The sequence below is a fragment of the Peromyscus californicus genome, unplaced genomic scaffold (genome assembly GCF_007827085.1).
Source record: "Peromyscus californicus insignis strain IS unplaced genomic scaffold, ASM782708v3 Scaffold_4__1_contigs__length_199733344, whole genome shotgun sequence".
Taxonomy (NCBI): domain Eukaryota; kingdom Metazoa; phylum Chordata; class Mammalia; order Rodentia; family Cricetidae; genus Peromyscus; species Peromyscus californicus.
Genome location: NW_026294562.1, coordinates 80,949,051 through 80,972,093, shown reverse-complemented (window position 1 = coordinate 80,972,093; position 23,043 = coordinate 80,949,051). Strand labels below are relative to the sequence as shown.

The window sequence follows — 23,043 nt, the reverse complement described above, 5'->3', positions numbered from 1 at the left end:
CTCTCTCTCTCTCTCCCTCTCTGCCTTGTGCTGCTTGTGAGTCAGACGTAAACTCTCAGCTGCTGCTCCAGCACCATGCCTGCCTCCCTGCTGCCGTGCTCCCCACCATGATGGTCATGGACTCTAGGCCTCTGGAACTGTGACCTCCCAAGTTAAATGCTTTCTTGTATAACTTGCCTTGGTCATGGTGTTCTTGTTGCAGCAGTAGAAAAGTAATTAAGACAGTGGGAGAGGGCGGGGAGATGATAAATATGTTGACCCTGTTGACTTTGGTGTGGACGTCCAGTGTGAGCTTGCCAGTGATGGTTCTCCACAAGTTGAAAGCTCAGTGAGGAGATGTAGCAGGGTGTTGTCGGTGTTTAGATAGGAACCAAGACCACAGGAGTAAAATCCTTGGAGAATATACAGAAACTTCAAGACTAACTTCTAACTAACTCATGGTTTAACTCCAAGAGAAAAATCTCAAGGGAAATTAGGAAACGTATTGAACTGGAAGAAAATGAAAATACAATGCATTAAACTGTAGCATCCAGATAAAAGAGATGCTTAAGATGAAAAAAATTGTGTGTGTGTGTGTGTGTGTGTGTGTGTGTGTGTGTATTATATGTACTTGTTAATGTTTGTGTGTGCATATGTGTGTGTGTGGTAATATATACTTGTTAGTGCATGTGTGTATGTATGTGTGGTATATGTGTGTTATATGTACTTGATAGTGTGTGTATGAGTATATGAGTGTGTGTGTGGTATGTGTATTTGTTAGTGTGTGTTTGTTATATATACTTGTTAGTGTGTGTGTTATATGTACTTGTTAGGACATGTGTGTGTTATATGTTCGTGTGTGTGTGTGTGTGTGTGTGTGTGTGTGTGTGTGTGTGTGTGTGTGCTGTATTACTTGATAGTGTACATGTGTACACATTTGTGCAGGTGAACATGAGTATGTGCCTGGCGGGGTGGTGGTGGTGGTGGAGGTAGGTGTTGGCATCTTTCCTTGACCTTGCTCCACTTTTATGATTTTGAGACGAGGTCCCTTGCTGGGTCTGAAGCTCATGGATCCAGCTAGTCTGGCTTCAGGAATTTGCTTGTTTCACTCTCCCCCTGAGTACTGATCCAAGATGTTGTACCTAGCTTTTGACATGGGTTCTGGGAATCCAGACTTAGGGCCTCATGCTTACAGGCACTTTACTGACTGGGCAATCTCTTCAGACCCCTAAAATGAAATCTTTATTGGTGAATTTTACCACTTAAAGAAGAAACAACAGCAGTTCTCTCTGGGAAGTAGAAGAGGACCTTTTCCACTTGTTTTATGAAGGAAGCGTACTAAAACCAGTTGAAACGTTACAAGAAGCTATAAGCACGTAGTCCTTGAGAAAAATAAATACAAGAGTTCAGCCAAACATTCACAAATCAAACCCAGAAGTCTACGTAGAATGTGATATGCCCTAAGCAAGTAAGCTCCACCCTGGCAGTGCCGCACTCAGTCAATAACCAAAATCACCCAATGTGACCCTCCATATCTATAATCTGAAGAAAGAAAACCCAATGAATATAGCATCTGTTACAGAAAAAGCATTTGACATCATTCAATACCTATTCTCAAGGAGTGTTCTCAGCATATTAGAAATAGAAGGGAACATCTTTGATGTTATAAAGGGATCCACCAAACACCTACCGCTTTCCTCTGTGCTATGGGGGAATACAGAATGTCTGCCTTCATCCTGCTTCTGAATATATTTGGAGATCTAGCCAGTGTGATAGGGCAAGAAAAGAAGGCAAGCAAATTGGAAACATAAATACTTCCTCTGTACACAGGAAACATGACCATCTAAGCGCATCCTCACGGGAGGCATTCCAGAGCCAATGGCTGAACACAGGAACAGTGCAGACTCTGCTGTAGCTGCACACAAAGTATGCTGTACATACTAACGATGAACAATTAGAAACCAAACTTTAAAAAATACACATAAATTAGTTCCAACATCAAATGAAATATTCAAGCACAAATCTAATAACAGATGTCTGAATCGATATGTTTAAAATTATTTAAAAAAATGGAAAGAACATTACAAAAATAAATCCAGAGTTGTATCATGTTTATGGATTGGTAGGCTCCACAGAGTAAAAGTGCTAATTTCACCCCCCCCCTTTTTTTTCTTAGTTCTGAGGATCGAACCTGGAATCCTAAGCATGCTAGAGAAGTATTCTACACCCACTGAGCCACCCCAACCCAAGATGTCAGTTCTTTTTAAAATTTATTTATTTTACGTATGAGTGTTCTACCTACATGTACACCTTTATGCCAGAAGAGAGCATCAGATCCCACTATAGATTGTTGTGGTTGCTGGGAATTGAACTCAGGTCCTCTGGAAGAGCAGCCAGTGCTCTTAATGGCTGAGCCAGCTCTCCAGCCCCTAAGATGTCAGCTTTTAATGATTGATTTATAAATTTAAATCAAATGCCATATGGATCTTTAAATTATGAATAAGACAGTTTTAGAATTTGTATGCTGCGTTTTTAAGACGAAGAAGAGAGTTATAAGAGGCAAATCCTCAGCCTTGAGATTTGCTTTAGGAAGCTGCGCTGATCGAGGATGGCGGTGTTGGTGATGGGAGAGGGACAGGGGACAGGATACTCTCTGCTGAGGAGAGTGTGAAACAGCCACACAATGGCGACCTAGTGATCGTTTGCAGAAGTGCAAAGGCAGTAAGTTAGGAAGAGGCCAGGCTTTCAACAAATCATCCTGGGATGAGTGAATGTCAGTATACAAGCTAAATAAATCTCAACCTCCACCTCGTGCTACAAGGGAGAATTAACTCAAAGTGAGGGGCAGAGCTGAATGAAAAAAGGTGAAAGTGTGAAACTTTAGAAAGCACTGGGGGCATTTATAATGTCAAGTCAGACATAGAAGTCGCAGGCATGACATCAAAAATAAAACTCATACAGGAGAAGTAAGATGAATTAAACTTCATTAAACTGTGAACGTGTTTGCTCTGTGAAAGACACTGCTACAAAGTGAAAGCAAGATTGTAACCTGGAAGACAATACTGTGAATCAAGCATGGGTGCCTAGTTACACACTGCTGGCCTAAAGTGAGTGAGATCCTGGGGTGAAGTCCTCGGGAGGAGAGAGAGGGAGAAACGGAGAATAGAGACAGTGGTGGTGATGATGATGATGTCGATGATGATGATGATAAACAGGAGGGTGAGTAAGAAAAGGAAGAGGGGGGAGGAGGAGGGAGAGGAGGGTTTGGTTTTAATTATGTTGTTTGATTTTTGGTTTGTGGCACTGGGAATTAAACTCAAGGCATGGTGCACTCTTTTTTAGTTTTTATTTTGAGGCAGGGCCTCATTTAATTACTCAGGGGAGCTTTGAAGCTTTGATCCTCCTGCCTCAGCCTCCTGATCATTACAAGCCTATGCTATCAGGCCTGTCTATCATGGGCTGCAAAGCTAAACAAACTCTTGCTTTACTCAAGACAACATTACTATGGCAAACCCACCGGTGAGAAGATACCCATTTTCTTTGGAAACTATGGAAACACAGATTAAAACAGAGATGAGGTGCCATTACTTACCAATTATAATAGCTTAATAATCAATGACAGTAAGACGTACTACCAGTGTCATGTGTTGGCAAAGACACAGAACAAAGAACTGTCACTCACTATTGAATAAGAATGCAGAAGGCACAGTTGCTCTGGACAGCTGTTGCTGCCATATGAGGCTAAACATACATGTAACCATACAGCTTACTGATCTGTCTCCTGGGTGTTTCTCCATTGGAAACAACTCAACTGTGTTCAATAGTTAACAGAGAAACACACCACGATACCTCCACACAATAGAACACTACTCAGCTATGAAAAGGATTTATTCAAATGCATAACAATTTGGATGCCTCTCGAAGGTGTCATACTGTGTAAGAGGAGCCACTCTTGGATGGATTCACACTGCATGATTCTATGTATACATTTAGTTGTTGAAAAGACAGCACTGTAATGATGAGGCACAGATGAGTGGCAGCCCGAGCCTTGGAGGTGGAGAAGATGGCGACACAGAGGGGAGCTTTGAAAGATTTCCCTGAGATGATGGAACTGCTCTGGGTCCTGAAGTTGTGGTAGCTTATTTCAGTCTACCTATGTGCACTCCCTAAAGCAAACAAAAACTAAAAAAGACCCATAAAATGCTGTAGGCAGAAAGTAAAAAGTAGCACAAGACGAAAGTGGTGGGCAATGGTCGGAGATGACAGAGGGTCTTGCTAAGAGAAAGGCCACATCAAATAATCATGAAGGGTAACATGATGCTAAAAATCAGTCTTTTGTTGATGTGGCTGGGCAGAGTGAGTGCCTGTGTGTATTTTATCCTTCTCAGCTTGTTATGGAGTTGAGGGTGACCTTCAGCTTCTGAAAGACCTCTTTCCACTAAGTGCTGGGGCCACAGATGTGCTTTACCTCTCTTGGTTTATGCAGCATTGGGGATCGAATCTAGGCTTTGTGCACGCTAGGCAAGCACTGTACCCACTGAGCTACACTTCCAGCCCTTAGAAAGCTATCTACAGCAATAAAATAAACAGAAGTGCACAGGCATGGCAAGCTGAGGACACCTACTGATCAAGGGTGACAAATGACATGGAAACGAGCTAGGGGTGTGCTCCTAGACAACAAGAGATGAAGAAATAACTATAATCATGGACACAATGACAGACACGGAGAGCAAACGGCATTTGTGCATAGGTAAATGGGCACCAAATGTTCCCAGGGCAAAGGTCAGAGCACATGGAAGATCACCTCAATTTGAAGCAGATCAAGGAAGATGAGCAATGAACTGCATACAGAGAATGTTTTAGTTATGAAAGAAAATCTAAGAGTGGACCTGGGGAGGAAACACACCAAACAAAAGCTCCAGTTTTAAAACCACTTTCCCAGTCTCTGACAGGAAGGAAACGTCTAAAACTCTGAAAGCTAACAACAGAATTAAAATGACTCTCAGCTTCCTTTGCCTCGAGCCCCGAGACCTTCAATAAAGGAGTTCTCTTCTTGTCTAATATCCACAGACTCGGTAATATAGTTCCCTGCTAGAGAGACCTTGTTGTATTCCATTCCCAAAGGCCCTGGAAATCTCTCACACATTATCTGATGAAAATACAATAGAGTTAGAGGTCATTGGCACGTACAGTTCTGTTGGCCACCTGGTGCAGATCTTCATCAGACACACAAGATAGAGCTGGGAAACCAGTCGAGTTCTGACAATGGAAATTGTGAAATGGCTCCTGGCGGAAGTGGTCCAGGAAGTCTGTGACTGGGTGATTGAGCGTTGAAGAAGGCTCAAACTGTGACTGAAGACCATAACTGTGTGATGACATCAAGCTGCCTGAGTGATGCCTCCCCACGGAATGCTCCCTCAGGCAGACATTATGGGGGTCCTGCTGATATATTCAAGGAGGAGGATGCTGCAGAGACAAGAAGGTAGAGATGTTAATGTTCCCACCCAGAAGTGATGGAAAAGTGTCATCCTTTGTGCAGGATTTGGAGAGAAAGAGAACCACACTAATCCCCTAGTGGGCCAGAGGAAAGGGAGCCACCAAGGAACTGGGGGCTTGGAAGAGGGTTAAAATGTAAAAGGCTCAGAGAAATAAAAATATAAATGAACCCAAAATAGCTAGAAGACAGGCTTTTGAATGTTCTTCTCACATAGGAATGAGAAATGTCTGAGATGATGAAGAATTTACTGAGGTACTTTGAGTTGATCAATACATGATATATAAACATACTAAAGCATCACAACGTGTCCCATAAAGATGTGCAATTATTCTGTCAATAAAAAAAATTGAAGGCTATTGGGAGTTCACAGGAGATGCCATCCTAGGCAAAAGTCCAAGTAACTAAATTGTAATGGAAAGAAGCTTCTGGTAACAAGGGATGGATTTATCGCATCTGACTTCAGACCGTGCATCATCCTCAGGCTACCTCCTCTGGGGTTCATTTGTATGAAGATCACATCGAAAGGATGCTGTTTCAGTCCTGAAATTTATCTTGGTCATTGTGCATTTTCATCACATGATTTGGTCTAAATTCTCTACTGGAAAAGGAAACTGGCATTTGTTAGACTTCTGCCATGAGCTCCACCTCCTCCCTAAACATCACTATCCTGGTAACTAGGGTGATGGTACAGTGCGGATACAAAGTTGACTGTCTCCCCAAAGGGCTCATGTGTTAAAGGCTGGATCCCTTGACAGTTGGGACTATGCTACCTTCATCAATGGATCAACCCACCAGTGAGTTCACAGCTGAATGGACTCTTAAGAAATGGGGACCAGGTGGAGGAAGTAGGTTCCTGGGGACATGCCTGTGAAGGGTAAACCTCATCCCTGGCATCTTCCATTTGCTCCTTTTGCTTATGGGATGCCATGAAGTGAGCAGCCTTTCCCACAACATTCTTCCACCAGGATGCTTCTGCCTGGCTATGGACCTAAAAGCAATGGAGATGGCCAACCAGGGCCTGAAACTAATGATAGCGTCAGCCCAAATAAATCCTTTTTTCTTTTAGTTCATCTCTCCTAGGCATGTGTTGTGTGTATATGCATGTATGTGTGTATGTGTGTATGTGGTGTGTGTATTTGTGAGTGTGTATATGTGCACATATGAGCAAACATGTGTGTGCACCTGCCTATGGAGGCCAGAGGTTGACACTGGGTATCTTTATTGATCACTTGGGAGGGTGAACACTCAACTTCTTTATTATTTGAGATGGGTCTCTCACTGAACCTGGAGCTCACAAATTTGGTTAAGGTGCTAGTCAACAAACTTCAAAGATCACCATGCTCCCATGCCAGCACTGTTTTTTGTTTGTTTGTTTTGTTTTTTAGAAATAGGAAAACTGAGGATCCAAGAAATCAAAATTGAATTTAAATCAAAAGTAATTTAAAACACCCAGTTAATGCACATCATGGCAGAGGGGGAGCTTAAGCCCGGGTCTGGCATTCTCCAGCTCTCTACATCATCTTCCATCTTTTTCTCACTTGCAATAGCTTGACAGACTCTTTTCTCGACAGACACTATGACAGTCCCAGCTGGAAGTTGGACTCTCCACGGATAATTAGATGTGTGACAACTGTACCTCTGCCAGCAGCCCCGGGAGGCCAGCTGTGCCAGAAGCCTGTGGGGCCTTGACGTGCTCCAGATGACTCGGGTCTGCATGTAGGCTCCCTAAAATCCCATGTTTGCCTGCTTTAAGATCAGGGGCACTACATAGAATGTGACCAGTGAAGGGGTTGGGGAAGGAGACTTGGGGACGGTCAGGGCTCACAAAGCCACAGCACCAGAGAAAGATGGCGTTAGAAATGCCATGGGTAATAAAGAAGCAGAAGTCAAGCGGACACAAACATAGACTCTAGACTAAAGAAGCTTCCTGTGGGGGTGTGACAGAGTGTGTGGGGATTTTTAGCTCTCTCCGGTAAATACTTCTTTACATGAGCATTTTTCATGAATCATCTGAGAATAAGTTGGGGTCATAGTTCTCACTAATCCTAAAGCGTTCCAACGTATATTTCTTAAGAGTAAATATATTCTCCAATATATGTGTTACGTGATTATCTAGATGAGGAAATGTAACACATATCCACGGGGTTAACCAAAGGTCCAGGAGAAATGTCAGCTACTAGAATGGTCCTGGAGTTAGAGGGCAGGACAGGGTAGTAGGGAATGCTTTTATATGTTCAGTCAGTGTTTGTTCCTCTAGTCCTGGTTTCACAGAGGGGCCTCTGCTGAGGGAGTCCCACTGGTCTCAATTAGGACGTCTTGACTCTGCATTTACCATGGAGCCTGTAAATGGCTGGGTTCTGTAATTCAAATTACAGTTTTGAAGCATCACAGAGAAGATCCAATTGCCCTGTGGTGTCTTTGGGAGAACGGAGTGGAGCCTCTGAAGGTCAGGACAGTGAATTCTCAGATACTATTGACAAGCAACTTAATGACATAATTAGTGTAAGAACATAGTTTCTTTGTAAGAAATTCAGACTAGGACTGATAAGGCCAGTGTTCTTCTGTTTCCTACCTCCAAAGAACACCCTTTATCCCCTCGGAGTAACCATTAGTTAAAAATAACTATGTGTGTATCTTCCTAGATGTTTGTACGTTTGCGTTCATGCAGGCCTTGTGGGAAATACGCTTTATTGTGCCTCCCTTTGGAAGATTTGGAGGGCCTTTTAAGGAGACTTGATTTTGATGTAGTCTCAAAATGACAGAAAAGAGGCAAGGATAGCATTAAAAGCTCTTGTATTTTCTTCACCTGATTGGCTAGTAGTTTATATTGTGCCTAATGTAGTCTACCATCCTCTATATTAAACGTTTTTAGATAATTGCTTTTTTTAAAATCTGAACCATTTGAGAGTTCAGTAAGGGATTATGATCCCACTGACCTCAGAATACTTCAGTATATATTTTCCAAGGTCAAAGACATTCTCTTAAGTGTGCAGTCTAATTATCCAAATGGGGAAGTGTACCACTGGCCCACAGCTATTATCTAATAATGTAGATCTCAGTTTCATTACAGAATCACAGAACTTTTTCTTAAACATGGGCTTTACATTGTAATCTTTTTTGTTTCTTGTGTCTTCAAAACCTCTGTGCGTGTGCTAGCTCAGTGTTTTCAGCAGGTGTGAGGTTATTCTCAGTCCAGATATGCCCTAGCTTGTGTAGACCTTCCCCTGTGCCGGTTCGTGTTTACTTTCCTTATTGCAAGTATCCTCAACCTCAATGTCCATGGCTGTGGCTTTGAATCACTGTTTCAAGACACACAGCGAAGACCTATGGGGACTCAGGATGCCAAGGAAACTTCCTTTAAAAAGAGTCTTAATTAAAACAAAACAAAACCAAAACCATCTTGTCACTTACATAATCCAGTATTGGGACCATAAATCACCATAATTCTTCAGACTTTTTCAAGCTTTTTTAATTTTAATTTTTATTTTTTGTAGGGGAGGAAGGTTAAACGTTTAGGAAAGTTCTTGAAGAACAATTCCTAGGAAAGTCAATAATGTTGGTGCTCTCTCTTCCCACACCATATTGGGGAACTTTCACCAGACTAGAGTGGTTTCACCTGCTGGGGTTGATTTGATCCTCACCTAGGTCCGTGGTCAAAACAAGACATGTTTTCTGTCCCGGCATGCTCTTCTCCTGTGCATTTAGCTAACTTCCCCCAAGGGGATGGGCGCTATTTCTGCTTTGTGTGAAGCATATTGTACCATCTGCACTGGCTGGATTTCAGCATAGATAGTAAAGAAACATTTATCAAGAAAAATCAAAGTTGGTCTAGCCAAGTGTGGTCTGGAGAGATTTGCTTCCTCGATGCATATGAGGCTATCTCATAGCTGGGAAACATTACTCGAGGCTATCTCATTGCTGGGACCCACAACTTGACTTTGAAAAGCTTCCGAGGGGACGGGCCTTTGAATCTGAGTCTGCAGTCCCTGTCATCTGTTCATGATACAGTGGTTCTGAAGCAGCCGTACTCCTGGAGATGTGAGAGCCAACAGCTCTGAATCAAATTTACCCTTACTCATTCCCAGAGGATTTTAGCCCCTTTGATAGACAGGCTAGATTCTAGAGGACAGAAGTGGGAGAAAGTCTAAGAAGGATGATGGGTGAGGTGGACTAGCGCTTAGATGAGGAATGTTTGTCATAAGACAGGGGGAGCAGAAGGTGAAGGAAAGCTTCAGTACGCATCGCATAGCAGTCCAGCAGAGAGCATTTGGCAGGAATCCTAAACTTAAAACAGACGGCTGCTTCCCAGTGATTGTCACTAGGGTGTCCTTTCATATGACAAGGAGCCCAGGGAAGTGGCCTTCCCGAAGAGAAGAGAGATGAGCGATTTCTACATGCATGTGTCTTGCCAATCATCCAGACAGACAGGCTTATGGGCCTTCAAAAGAACTCAGTTCATGTTTCCATGCAGATCACTGTGTGATCGAAGTGTCATTCCCGGACTAGAAACTGGCACATGCTGTTTTCCTTGGAAGACGTGAAAGATGAGAGAAAATAACAGTTGGGGATTGTGTTCTGTCGGGAAAGCATCACTCTTTGGAGCTGTGTTACTCCATGTGTGCTCTGTGGGCCAGCAGCCTCCACCTCACCCTGAGACGCGTTAGAAAAGCAAAGGAACACATCTCACTCTAGTCTTACTGAACCAGCGTCAGTCCATAGGGGTGAGTAGCAGGAATAGTATTTTTAAGAGCTTTGGAGTTCCTCTGTGCTAGGTTTGCAGAGTCCTCTTGGTGACGTTGCAAACGGGAAGGTCCATTACCTGGTTCCCATGAAGAAACAAAATGGACCTGGTAGCACATTTCATGTTTATTGAGTATTTTCTAGGTCTCCACCAAATATTCTTTGTCCAGTTTTGCAGTTACATCAACATATTTTATTGATCAAGAAAGGAATGTTCAAAGTTTACAGAGAAAGCTAGATGAGATGCCTGCTCTGTAACCACAGCACTATGTGGCCTGCCTACTGTCTCATCAGAAGTCAATTACTCTTTTAACAGATTTGGTTTTGCATGTTCTTTGTGGACAGGATCAGCATCTCATGCTTTCCCCAGACTCCTTGGAACAGAACAGAACACTTAGGGCATAGTGGGAACCTGGTCATTGAACTTAATGGAATCAAGGCCAGAGAGGAACATTTATTGCTTTTGGTACAAAATGAGATATAACTAGGGACTGAGATGGAGGATGAATTTAACCCATGTCTTTTTATTTTAATTAAATTTATTTATTTTACATTCCAACTGCAGTTTCCACTCCCTCCTCTCCTCCTGTTTCCTCATCCCACCTCCCTTCTTCCGACCCCCCCCCCTTTCACTCCTCCTCCGCTTCTCTTCAGAAAGGGGCGGGCCTCCATGGATATCAACAAAGCATGGCATATCAACTTGCAGTAGGACTAAGACTAAGTACCCCCCTTGTAGTAAGGCTGGGCAAGGCAATACAGTAAGAGGAATGTTCCCTAAAACCGGCCAAAGTGTTAGGGACAGCCTCTGCTCCTGCCATTAAGAGTCCTACAAGAAAACCAAACTACAACTGTCACACATAGGCTGAGGGCCTAGGTCAGTCCCATGCAGGCTCCCTGGTTGTCTGTTTAGACTCTGGGAGTTCCTATTAGCCTAGCTTAGTTGTTTCTGTGGATTTTCTTGTGGTGTCCTTGACCCCTCTGGCTCCTACATCCCTTCATTCCCCTTGTCAGCAGAATTCCCTGAGCTTGGTCTAATGTTTGGCTGTGGGTCTCTGCATCTGTTTCCATCAGTTACTGGATGAAAGCTTTCTGTTGACAATTGGGATAGTCACCAATCTGGTCATAGGAGATGGCCAGTTCAGGCTACATATCCACTGTTGCTAGGAGTCTTAGCTGGAGTCATCCTTGTAGAATCCTTGTACCAGATTTCTACCTGACCCCAAATGTCCCCCCTTTTCACTCATCTCTTTCAGTCCCCCCACACTCGATCCTTCATGTTCCCACCCCCACCCACTCCCACAGTCCACCCACGAGATCTCTTCTATTTTCCATTCCCAAGGAGATCCATGTATTCCCCCCTTGGACACTCCTTGTTACCTAGCCTCTCTGGGTCTGTGGATTATAGCATGGTTATCCTTTACTTTACAGCCAATATCCACTTAGAAGTGAGTACATACCATGTTTATCTTTCTGGGTCTGGATTACCTCACTCAGGATGATTTTTTTATAGTTCCATCCATTTGCCTTCAAATTTCATGATGTCATTGTTTTTAACAGCTGAGTGATTGTGTAGATGTACCACATTTTCCTTATCAGTTCTTCTGTTGAGGGACATCTAGGTTGTTTCCAGGTTCTGACTATTATGAATAGAGATGCTATGAACATAGTTGAGCAAGTGTCCTTGTGGTAGATTGAGCATCCTTTGGGCATATGTCCAAGAGTGTCAACCCATGTTTAGCAGAGGAAAACCCATCCATGTCTCTTGTAATCTCATTCATTAAGTCCTGACCCCTACTGACTGTATGACCTTTGGCAAATTCCCCTCCTTCCTGTCCTGCTTCCCTCCCACTCTCCCTCCCTTGCTTCCTACTTCTCATCTCCTTCCCTTTCCTCTGCTTGAGTGTCCATACGTCCTCCCTCCATCTCTTCCCCTCTTCCCTCCCTCCTATCCCTTCCCTTTCTTCTTTTTTCTCAGCAGTGGTCAGCTGATTGGATGTAGGAAAATAAAGATGGTTGAATTGAACTTGTGTCCTGTTAGATAAGTAAACTAGAAAGAAATTAAGAGTGTTTTCAAGGGAACCATTACACTGCACCCTAAAGTCTAGGCCACATAAATGGAGCAAAAGCAGAAGAGGACAGGGGGACAGACAGTATGTGTCTGGTCTGACAGATTGATTGGTGAGAGAACAATTGTTGCCAGGAGTAACAGAGTTCCTGGGATGGAAATAATGTAAGTGGTATTAGAGTGGACCGGAGAAGAGGGTCTGTGGACCACTATGGGAGAACTGTGAGTGCATGGACGTGAACACTGGAGGAAGTGTTCCAGAGGTGGAAGATGTTCCAATCTTTCATTCTCTCATCTGTTACTCTTGTCCTCTTGAGCTGGAGAATTCCTGTTTTTGTTGTGTTGCTGCATCTGTGCAACATTTAGGGCAAGTGTGGAGTGACGGCTGTGGAAATGGGCATCCTTGTCTCTTTCCTGACTGTGGTGGGACCGGTGTTTGTTTGTTTGTTTGTTTGTTTGCTTGCTTGATTTTTTTCCAGACAGAGTTTCTCAGTGTGGCTTTGGAGCCTGTCCTAGAACTCGCTCTGTAGACCAGGCTGGCCTTGAACTCACAGAGATCTGCCTGCCTCTGCCTCCTGAGTGCTGGGATTAAAGGCTCCACCTTCTGCAATTCCACCACCTCCCAACAGCTGATTCCTATTTGGTGTCCATCAGTGGATTAGACCGTTCATTCAGCCAGAGCCCTCGTGGTCTAATCATCTTCGTAAATGCCCTCATAGACACACCCAGAAATGTACTTTCCTAGTGTCCCAAGTCCTTTCCAGTCAATTAACCAAGTCTCAATGGAACTGACCATCACATAACATGTGATATGACCATTGTGTCTGGGTATATACATGTTCATAACAGCACCATTCCTACTACCCAGAAAGTGGATGCAACCCAGATGTTGACACATGATGAATGGATAAACAAATATGGCATAGCTAATGAAATGGAATATTACTGAAATAAAAAGGAACACTGATACTTGCTGTACCATGACACTATCATGCTAAAACTGAAGGAGGCAGATTGTTGTGGGCCTTAGGGAAGACAATTTTAGAAAAATTACAATGTGTCTTAGGAGTAAAGAGGAGAGAAAGCAAAATGGAAGGCAGAAATCAATTTTTAGGAAGGCTGAACATAAAGTATGTTGTTTTAGGGTTTCTATTACTCTAATAAAGCACATGACCATAAGCAATTCAGGGAGGAAAGGGTTTATTTTACCTTGCAGTTCCACATTACAGTCCATCATCTAATGAAGTCAGGTGGGAACACAGGCAGGGCAGGAACCTGGAGGCAGGAACTGATGCAGAGACTGTGGAGGGTACTGCTTCCTGGCTTGCTCTTCATGGCTTGCCCAGCCTGCTTTCTTATATAACCCAGACCACCAGCTCAGGTGGCACTGCCCACAATGAACTGGACCCTCCCACATCCATCATCAATCAAGAAAATGCCCCACAGTCTTACCTTTGGGCCAATCTGGTGAGGGCATTTTCTCTTGAGGTTCCTTCTTCCAAAATGACTTTAGCTTATGTCAGGTTGCCATAAAACTAGCCAGCACATGTGTTATATACACACATGAAAATATTAAAGGGATCATTATTTTGCATAATTAATATACGCTAATAAGAAATATTTTTTAAGAATAATTTTTGTAGAGTATGAAACAGAATCTGCATCCTGTCAGGTTGTCTCATTTACATGCCTCTCTCTAGCTGTTGATATTAATAAAATTCCCTTCAGGCAGGTGTGATGCCCAGGACCCTGCCGAAGGTGTCACAGGCATCACCAACAGACACTTAAACGTTTTGGATGTTGCTAATATTGAAACTACATTTTGTTTTTCAGTAAGAGATGCTAAAAATCTTGTACCTATGGATCCCAATGGCTTGTCAGATCCCTACGTCAAACTGAAACTGATTCCTGATCCCAAAAGTGAGAGCAAGCAGAAGACCAGGACCATCAAGTGCTCTCTCAACCCCGAGTGGAACGAGACCTTCAGATTGTAAGTGCAAACCATGACGACTCAGCATGGGAAACAGAGGATATAGGTCATCAGGGGCTGGGGCATCCCTCCTTAGCCTCTGTTTTCTTCCTTTTCCCTTTTCTTCCCTTCACCACTCCTCCTTTCTCTTTCATCTGAATTCCAGTATTGTGAGCCAAGGGAAAATCAGATTTTTTTAAATAGAGTTGAGACTGCTTGTGGTGTGTGGAGGTGGATTGGATGGGACTGAACATGGGTGCTGCTTGGTGAAGGTAAATGAGTAGGGCATAGTCTGTAGGTCATACTGACAGTATCTAGAGGGCCAAGTTTACATGGCACCGGTTTGCAGCCTACTGGGAGAACTGTATCAGCTTTATTTCAGGATCTTCTCTGGCGAGGAAGAGTATGAGGGTTCCCTCTCAATATGTCTGGGCCAATAGTCATTAATAATAATAGCTGGTATTTACTGAGCAGATATGATGTACAATCAAGCACTAATTAAGTGATCTAACTAATAACTGCTGGTTAATTCATTCCTATTTTATGCACAAAGCTTGCTAAAGAAGCCCCTTGGTGAGAAGAAGACTGAGCAGGATGCAACTTTGTGTAGTTTGACGCCATAGATCATGTGGCAGCCACAAGCAGGCGTCATGGTTCTTGGGGGCAGCCTCATATCCTTGCCTCTTTCTCAGGATAAGGCAAGGACTAGCTGAGCCTCTCAGGGCCATGTTGCAGGACAGTTTCCCCTGAGACTCCAGCAAGAGATTTCTCCATGTAGTCTCTCTACTTCATATCCAACCCACGTGTATGCAAATGCACACACATGCATGTCCAATGATGTCTTGGGTATTGGGATTTTTTCCTAGTGACTGTCCGTGGGAATAAAGCCCGAGACAATAGCCGCAGATAGACCTCCTTTTGTTGTTGGAGCAGCAGGCTGTCAAGCAGAATGAGCCCCTCCTCCCAAGGCAGTAGAAACCAGGTGTGTCTCCCACAGCGAGTGACAGTTAAGAATTTCTATCTCAGTCTCTCATCCTCTTGTACACTTCATCTGCTTGAGAAAGCATGATGGCCTTGGCTGACTGGCTCTCTCTTTCTCTCCCTCCAGTCAGCTGAAGGAATCAGACAAAGACAGAAGACTGTCTGTAGAGATCTGGGATTGGGACCTGACCAGCAGGAATGACTTCATGGGGTCTCTGTCATTTGGGATTTCGGAACTGCAGAAGGCCGGCGTGGATGGCTGGTAAGAAGGATTCTACATTGGAAACTATGATGCAAGTCAGCCCATCAGACAAGGGATCAAATATGCTTTCCCTTTTTCTCTTAAAATTGCAATATGAAAACAAAAGCCCAAAGCAATGATTGCTGGCTTGGCTTGGCCTCATGGAGTGTACCTTATTTGGCTCTTCAATTTACAAAATGGGAGTTAGCTGGGCCTGGTGGCAGGGGACTTTCACCTAGCTACTTGGTAAACTGAGGCTGGGAGGACTGCCTGGGGAAGGCCTGCCTGGGAACTTTGAGCACTTGCTTCAAAATAAAGTGAAAGGAAGCCTGGGAGATGGCTGGGTGGTGACGAATCTACCCAGCATGCCTGAACGAGGCCCTAAATTTAATCCCCAGGGCTTAAAAAATAATTAGTTGCTGATGTTAAAAGGGATGAGGAGACAGCTTGCTGAGTCAGTAAAGTGCTTGTTTTTATATAAGCATGAGGACTTGAATCCAGACCCCACCACCCATGTAGAAGTGGGCACAGCAGCAGTGGCATGTATCTGTAACCCCAGCACAGGCGTGGCAAAGAGGGTGGAAATTGGGGCCATCCAGAGACAAGAAAAACCCTAGAACTCACTGGCAGGGATGAGTCTAACAAATGCGTGAGCTCCAGGTTCAGTGAAAAGAACCGTTAAAAAGTAAAGTGGAGAGTGATTTAAAAAGGCACTCAATATCAACCTTTCTCCTGGAGGAACACACACACACACACACACACACACACACACACACACACACACACACACACACACACAATCTGACATGATAAGGCTATAGTTGTGAAAAAGCTGAATGCCAGGACATGGTTCTCTTATGCCCACAGTTCTTACCTGTCCCTAGTTTATCATCTCTGCCCTACTGCACACAGCCTCATGGGCATCAAAGCCATCTTAGAAGTTTACCTGACATATCTGAGCAGCCCATTGGCCAATCTTGACTCCTTAAGGAGGTGTGTCCTTGTTGACAGTGCCTCCCGAGCCTGTCCATAGTCACCTTCATGTCTCATTTCTGCTGAAGTTTTTGCTTTGCACCCTTCTAATGCCAGAATGAAGCACCCTCATCCAATATCTGCAACAGGAAAGTGGGTCAGCCCTGTGGGCAACCACTTCATAGTCATCTGAGTAAGAGAGTCGGGGTCAGCGATCTAACCTGGCTTCCAAACCGTCGCTTTGGGGGAAGTGGTGATTGGACCTGTTCTTAGTTCTTTAAGATAAATTGTCTCCTTTCTAAGTTGTCTCACTTGGGACTTTTTCAGTTCCAAGTGGAAGAAAAGAAAAATCAAACAGATCTCACAAGAAAGAGAATGCATCTTCCAGCCCATACATCCTCCATTGTCCTCCTTAAGCTTCCTAGTCCCTGCCCCATATTGATTTATCACAGGTTCTTCCTTCAAATGGCTAGAATGTTCTAGTCCCTCGGGGTGCATCAGGGTAGAAGACAAATGTGTGTTTGTAAACTCGTGGGGGGAGTGGAGATGAACCTTGACCAAGAAATTACTCACAACAACAAATCAAGGACCACAATGAGAGAGGTGATGGGGACTAGAACTCAGGAGGGTTGGTATTCAGAAAAAAAGCACAATTCAGAAGTGGTTAAAACATCCTTCTGGTAAAATAATGAGTATAAGTCAAGGCTGTCCTCAGCTCACTACTGAAGTCCTTGGCTGAGTCCATGGAAAGATTCAGTAGACTGACAGCTAAAAAACTGGTGTTTGGGAAAAGTTTGCTGCAATAACATTAAACATATGTATACAGAAAATGATAGCGTGATGGAAGCCCAGTCTTGGGGCTCTATCATCTACCAGCCTGAATCAAAAGATGGTCTTAACCCACTTTTCCAAAAGTTCACATCTTTCTTTGCAGATCAGGGAGCCACCTGCACACTTCGACTAAGTTTAGTGGCATCATAGGAGAAAGGAGATGCCTAAGGAGGAAGCAAAAGTGTGGCGTGAAAAGCTTGGTCATCCTTTCTTCCCCTTGGTGGATTTAGATACTTTCCCCTTGCCATGTTCCTGTCTTCATGGACTCCCAGACAAGGAGTTCCTTCCTCACCTTGACACCGGTTAAAGAGAAAACCCCTGATCTCTGGTGGGTAGAAGTGAGGCAGGAGAGAACATAATAATAATTGTAATAAAGATAATTACTACCGACTGGCTCTGACCGGATGCCAGACGCTGGGCTGAACACGCAGGTGCAAAAATCATAGGTACATCAAAAACATGGCTTCTTCTGTGAAGACGTTCTTAGGCTTCCTCGGACCGTTTGTGACCTCGTGGTGGCCACAGAGCAGGGTTTTGCCAGTGGTACCTCCCAGGCTTCTCTCTTGCAGAGTAGCCATTCTGAACAGCACCCCCACACCCCAGGAGCAGGTCTGGCCCCACCTTGCTTTGAGGCTTCTTACTGGCTTCTTGCTTGTGCCTCGGGGCCTGGCCTGCTGTCTTCCTCTGTGTGTCCCCTCCTCACAGGGACTAGCGTATTCCATCCCAGGCCACACCAGGCCCCATTCCTGCCCCCACTCTCAGCCCTTCTGGGACTCCTCATTTCTGAGACTCCTTCATGGAGAGATGGTACCTCTGCTTCAGGTCTCCCCCACCCTCCCCATCCCTTCCAGCTGCTGTGATGGCACAGTCCTCTATGAAGGTAGGACTGTGCCAGGGTACCCCTCTCCTTGTAATTCCTCGACTCCTTTTTTTCCCCAGACCAATTAAACTGCATGAGAAACTTAAGTCCATTTTCAGAAACGAAGCTGTCCCCCCACCCCACTCCCACCCCCACCCCCGCCACACACACACACACACACACACACACACACACACACACACACACACACACAAACCTCTAGTTTTGCTATGTGCACCTTCAGCCCAGTACGCACCACAGCCTTCAGTCTGAGATGCATCCTGCCTGTTCTTCTTAGACAATCAAACAATTTCAAATGAAAACAACAACAACAAGCCAAGTGTTTACTTAAAACAGTTGTTGACTGAAACAGTTTTCCTGGGAGAAATTTAACAAGAGCTGTGCATTTAACCCAAGCAAACAGAAACACAGTGAAAAGACATGTGGCCTGCATATGATAATAAGATGAGTAGGTTCCCTCCCAATGCCACACGTACTTGACATGTTGATGTCGGTCTGTAATCCCAGCACTGGGGAGGTGGAGACAGGGACAATCAGAAGTTCAAGGTTGTTCTTAGTTATAAAATGAGTTCAAGGCCAGCCTGGGCTACAAAATCTAAAAAAAAAAAGTAGAATTAATTATAATTAATAATTTTTTTGAGGCACACTGAACCTGAAGATTCACCTAGGCTAGCCAGGAAAGTCCCCAGATTCCTTCTGTGCCTGCTTTCTGGAACTGAGATTGTATGCCTGTGATGCCACACCCAGGGTGCTCTGTGTGGATGCTGTAGTTCCAAACTCAGGGGCCTCATGTTTGTCCAGAGAGTCTTTTAACATTCTCTGATGTTCAATAGTCACATCCCCTCTTGCAGACTCAGTTTCTCCCTCTGGTAGGAGATGGGCTCCTCCAACCATCCTGCTGTCTTATAGTTTTGTACTGTATGACACCAACAGTGGTCCTCTAAGTCGATAAAGGATCTGAAAAAATCATCTTGCTAAATATTGTTGTACAGCAGGTGCCTCTGGTGTTCAGCGACAGGAACATGCTGTACAAATTTGCCTCAAAGAGCAGTAGGCTAGACCCCAGAGCTCAAGTATGCAGAGGGTTCTGTCACCTAGATTTCAGTTAGCACACTCTATAATGTTTGCACCTCAAGGAAGCCCACAGAATGTGTCCTGGTTGTCCGGTGATGCCCAACTGTGATTTAAAACCACGTGGCAGAAACCCCAGAGGCAGCTGCAGAAGCCTCCAGATGTGTGGCACTTGCCCCTGGCCACTCATCTGCCTCGGAGCTGCCAGCTCTGTACCTGCTGTCAAACCCTCCCCTCTGCACCTAATTGTGTCTATTTATGCTGTCTCCCCGCTTCCTCTTGGTTTTGCCGGAGATTCATCTGTATTACTTGTTTGGTTTGTTTTCTCCAAAGAATCTGCTCTGGGACTATGTCTCAATTCTACATCTGTTTTCTTCTCTTTGTCTGTTTATTTTGCGTTTGTCTTTGAACTCCGGTTGAGTATTTTGCTATTTGTTTTTTTCTCCTTACCTTACCCAGCTCTGTAAGAATAACAAACCCTATTGGGGGAATAGACAGTCCCTTTAAGTTTTGACATGTCACATCCTGACTTCCGTTGTTGTTTCCCCGTCTGCCATTATCTTTTTCATCTCCATTCTTACACACTTACATGTAGGCATATGCTTTAACCTTGAGAAATAGCTTTGCATTTAAATATTGGCTCCTGGGTGGGGAGGATGGCTTAGCAGTTAAGAGCACTTGCTGCTTTTATGGAGTTTGGTTCCCAGCATCTCCATCAGATGCCTCCCAGGGGGATCCAATACCCTCTTCTGGCTTTCTTGGGTACTTGTGTGAACATGGTGCACATACATACACTCAGACACATGTGTGCATACACACACACACACACACACACACACACACACACACACAAATGTAAAGTAAAATAAGTCTTCAAGTATCTGTTCCTATGTCAAGTTGCAGTCAAGTGGTTTTGACAGAAATGAGGCTTCTTTTATTTTCTTTCTTCAAAACAGTTCTATGTATTTATTTTATAATTTTATGTGTATGAGGGTTTTGCCTGCTTGTATGTATGTGCACTATGCATGCCTGATACCAGTGAAGGCCGGAAGGGGGCTTCTGACCCCTTGGATCTGGAGTTACAGATGGTTGTAAGAGGCCATGTGGGTGCTGGGATCAAACCCAGGTCCTCTGTAAGAGCACCAAGTGCTCTAAACTACTGAGCCATCCCTCCTCTCAACTCATGAGCCATCTCTCTACCTCCTTGCTTTTTCCGTCCCTCCTTTCCTTTTCTTCCAACTAAACTCAGTATGCATTCAATGTCCCTATATGTTCTATGAGCATTTGAAAACAATTGTACTTATTGTCTGTAGGGCACACCACATCTCAGCGTTGATGAGTTCCACATCCTCATGGTTTGTGGACCTTTTATGCCTTTATATTTTCATTTTGTTTGTTTAAGCTGAGTGCATAACACTTGTCACGGCTCTCTCAGTAAAACTGTTGGAAACTTTTTCTTTTCATGTCTAGTGTTTTTTTTCCTCTTATGAATGTAGCAATATCGGCCACTGTGTAACTCTTCCTGGCTTATTACCTGACGTGGAGGTTTGGTTATTGCAGTTAATGTTTTCCCGTAACCTCACTTCACTGATGGCACCCATACGGTCCCTTGTTCATTCTTTGGAAATCCACAGCCCAGAACCCTCTGTGCTTAGGAGACACAAGAGAACTAAACAGATACAGATCTTCAGTCCCAGGGAGCTGTCTCTCTAGGTGGAGAAAAAGAGAAACACTTTTACATTAGGAAAAAAAAAAACCAAAACATGCATGTTCCAGATTGATAAACAAATATTATCTGGAGACATAAGCAGGAAACAGGAGAATGCTGACAGCAGGGCTGGTATGTAGATTTCATTCAGTCCTTTCTCAGGAAAGAATTTATTGGCAAGATGACATTTAGCAGTGTGTCTAAAAGGAGGAGGGACTGGGCCCTGCTGCTGTCCAGGGAGAAAGCAGCATGTGCAAAGGCCCTGAGGCAAGCCTGTGCCTCAAGAACTGCAGGTATCTTGAAGCAGCTTGTGAGGAAGTGTAGGTCAGCAAGGAGGAGAACTGGTGGTGTGTGTCCCTCCACCTCTGTGTATGCCTGCAAAATAAAAATAAAATCTCATATTTATTATGAACCTGTTCCCATTGCTTGATAACCTTGGAAACAACATTTTTTTTAATGTATGTGTGTGGGTGTAGTGTGTATGGGTGTGTATATGCATGTTCATTTGTGTGAATACTCATGTGGGGTTGGTGCTTGTGTGCTGTGGCATTCATGTGGAGGTGAGAGGTCAGTCTCTGGTGTTGGTCCTTATTTTCCAGTTTGTCTGAGGCAGAGTCTGGTTCACTGCCAGGTACACCAAGCTAGGTGACCTATGAGCTTCCAGGAAGGTAGGGTTACAGATGCATGCTGCTGGATCTGGCTTTATATGGGTCCTGGGGTTCCTAACTCCATCTTCTTGGTTGACAAGCAATTTCTTTTGTCCTCTGACCTATCTGAGCCACTGTTAGACATCATTTCTTATAGCTTCATGTGACCCATGCTGTGACTCTGCCTCCATCAGCAGTCCTTTATTGTAAGGTGGGAAATGCATATCTATAAACAATAACTCCATGATAACAAACTGGCAGCTCAACTCTTATGTGTACAGCTTTAGTTACTTCCTAATAAATCTGCAAGACTGAAATGGATGGCTCTGAGAACGTGTGTGTCAGTAAAATGTTTGCCAACACATCCTGTATTTAAAAGAAAATCCCCATCTGATGAATGTGTGAGAGTATTAATTCACCCTCAGTTGTCAATGCAAGGATCATACACATTCTTTGTTTCTAATTATGCTAAGCATTGTCATTTGCAGATTGCCATTTGTTTATACTTGTGAATGACGGCCCTGGCTTTGCAGTTTGCTCATTGATTCCTAAGAACCTTTTATAGGGGATGTCACTCAGTGTAGACCGCTTGCTCAGCAAACACCTAGGCCTGGGTTTGGTCTCCAGCACTTCAGAGAAAAAGAACTCTCACTACTGAGGCTATGAGTGTTTTCCCAGCATGTGTGTTATGGAGTTCTTCCTGCTCACGTTAGATGCTGCTCTGTTTCTAATTCTCTAATTGTCTGAATTATCCATCCTGTGTTCACTGTCTCCAGTGGATTTTGAAATTCAGTGATTGGATTTTTCTTCTGAAACAGTCTTTCCTAATTTCAGATTGTTCTGTTTTCTTGACTCTCTTTGAAAATATGAATTAGACATTTTCTAGGACTTTCCTTCAGCCGCGGTGTTTCTAGGTTGGCCTGATCCACTGCTTCTATGTTTCTTTCATTCTGATGGCTGCATTTCCATGTGTCCTGCTACCTCTATCTCTCCCTGTTGAAGGATGAGCACAACAGTGGTGGGTGTCCCTGCCTTCGCCCTTCAGATCCAGATAAGGGAGCCAGGAGCCTTTGGTAATCTCTTAGAATTCTGTTTTGTGCAGACCAGGTATCCTGTTCTCTGAGAAGGGACCACAGCTAAAGACAGCAGGCAACCATTCCTCCTGATGGAGAAGTGTCCTCTTTACACTGGCTCTGGAGTCCCTGTTCTTTTCTTCTAGGGTACGGGTGTCCTTTCATGGGTACAGTAGAAGTACACATAGTCTGAGTCCAGAAAGGCTTCACACACTCTTCTCACACTGCTATGGCAGGCCTGCTCCAGGAGCTGGTCCCTCCCCGAGCCTCCCAGATGTGGGGGCATGGGACCCTCACTTACACCTTGCTCATCTGATCCATGCTAGTCAGTGGCTAGGGTTCCCAGTACCTATGAAAGCCCATGAACTGTATTTTCTGAATTGCAAGAC

At 44.1% G+C, this 23,043-nt stretch overlaps 1 protein-coding gene across 3 annotated transcripts in view; it reads left to right on the top strand.

Moving 5' to 3' along the window:
- The window catches only part of Prkcb (protein kinase C beta), a 344,023-nt gene that overhangs the window by 219,266 nt on the left and 101,714 nt on the right, over positions 1–23,043 (top strand). For all 3 annotated transcript variants that reach the window (XM_052762091.1, XM_052762090.1, XM_052762092.1), the window contains 2 exons: positions 14,115–14,271; positions 15,359–15,493. In XM_052762091.1, coding sequence (XP_052618051.1) covers positions 14,115–14,271; positions 15,359–15,493 — 292 coding nt within the window. The remainder of the gene's footprint in view (positions 1–14,114; positions 14,272–15,358; positions 15,494–23,043) is intronic.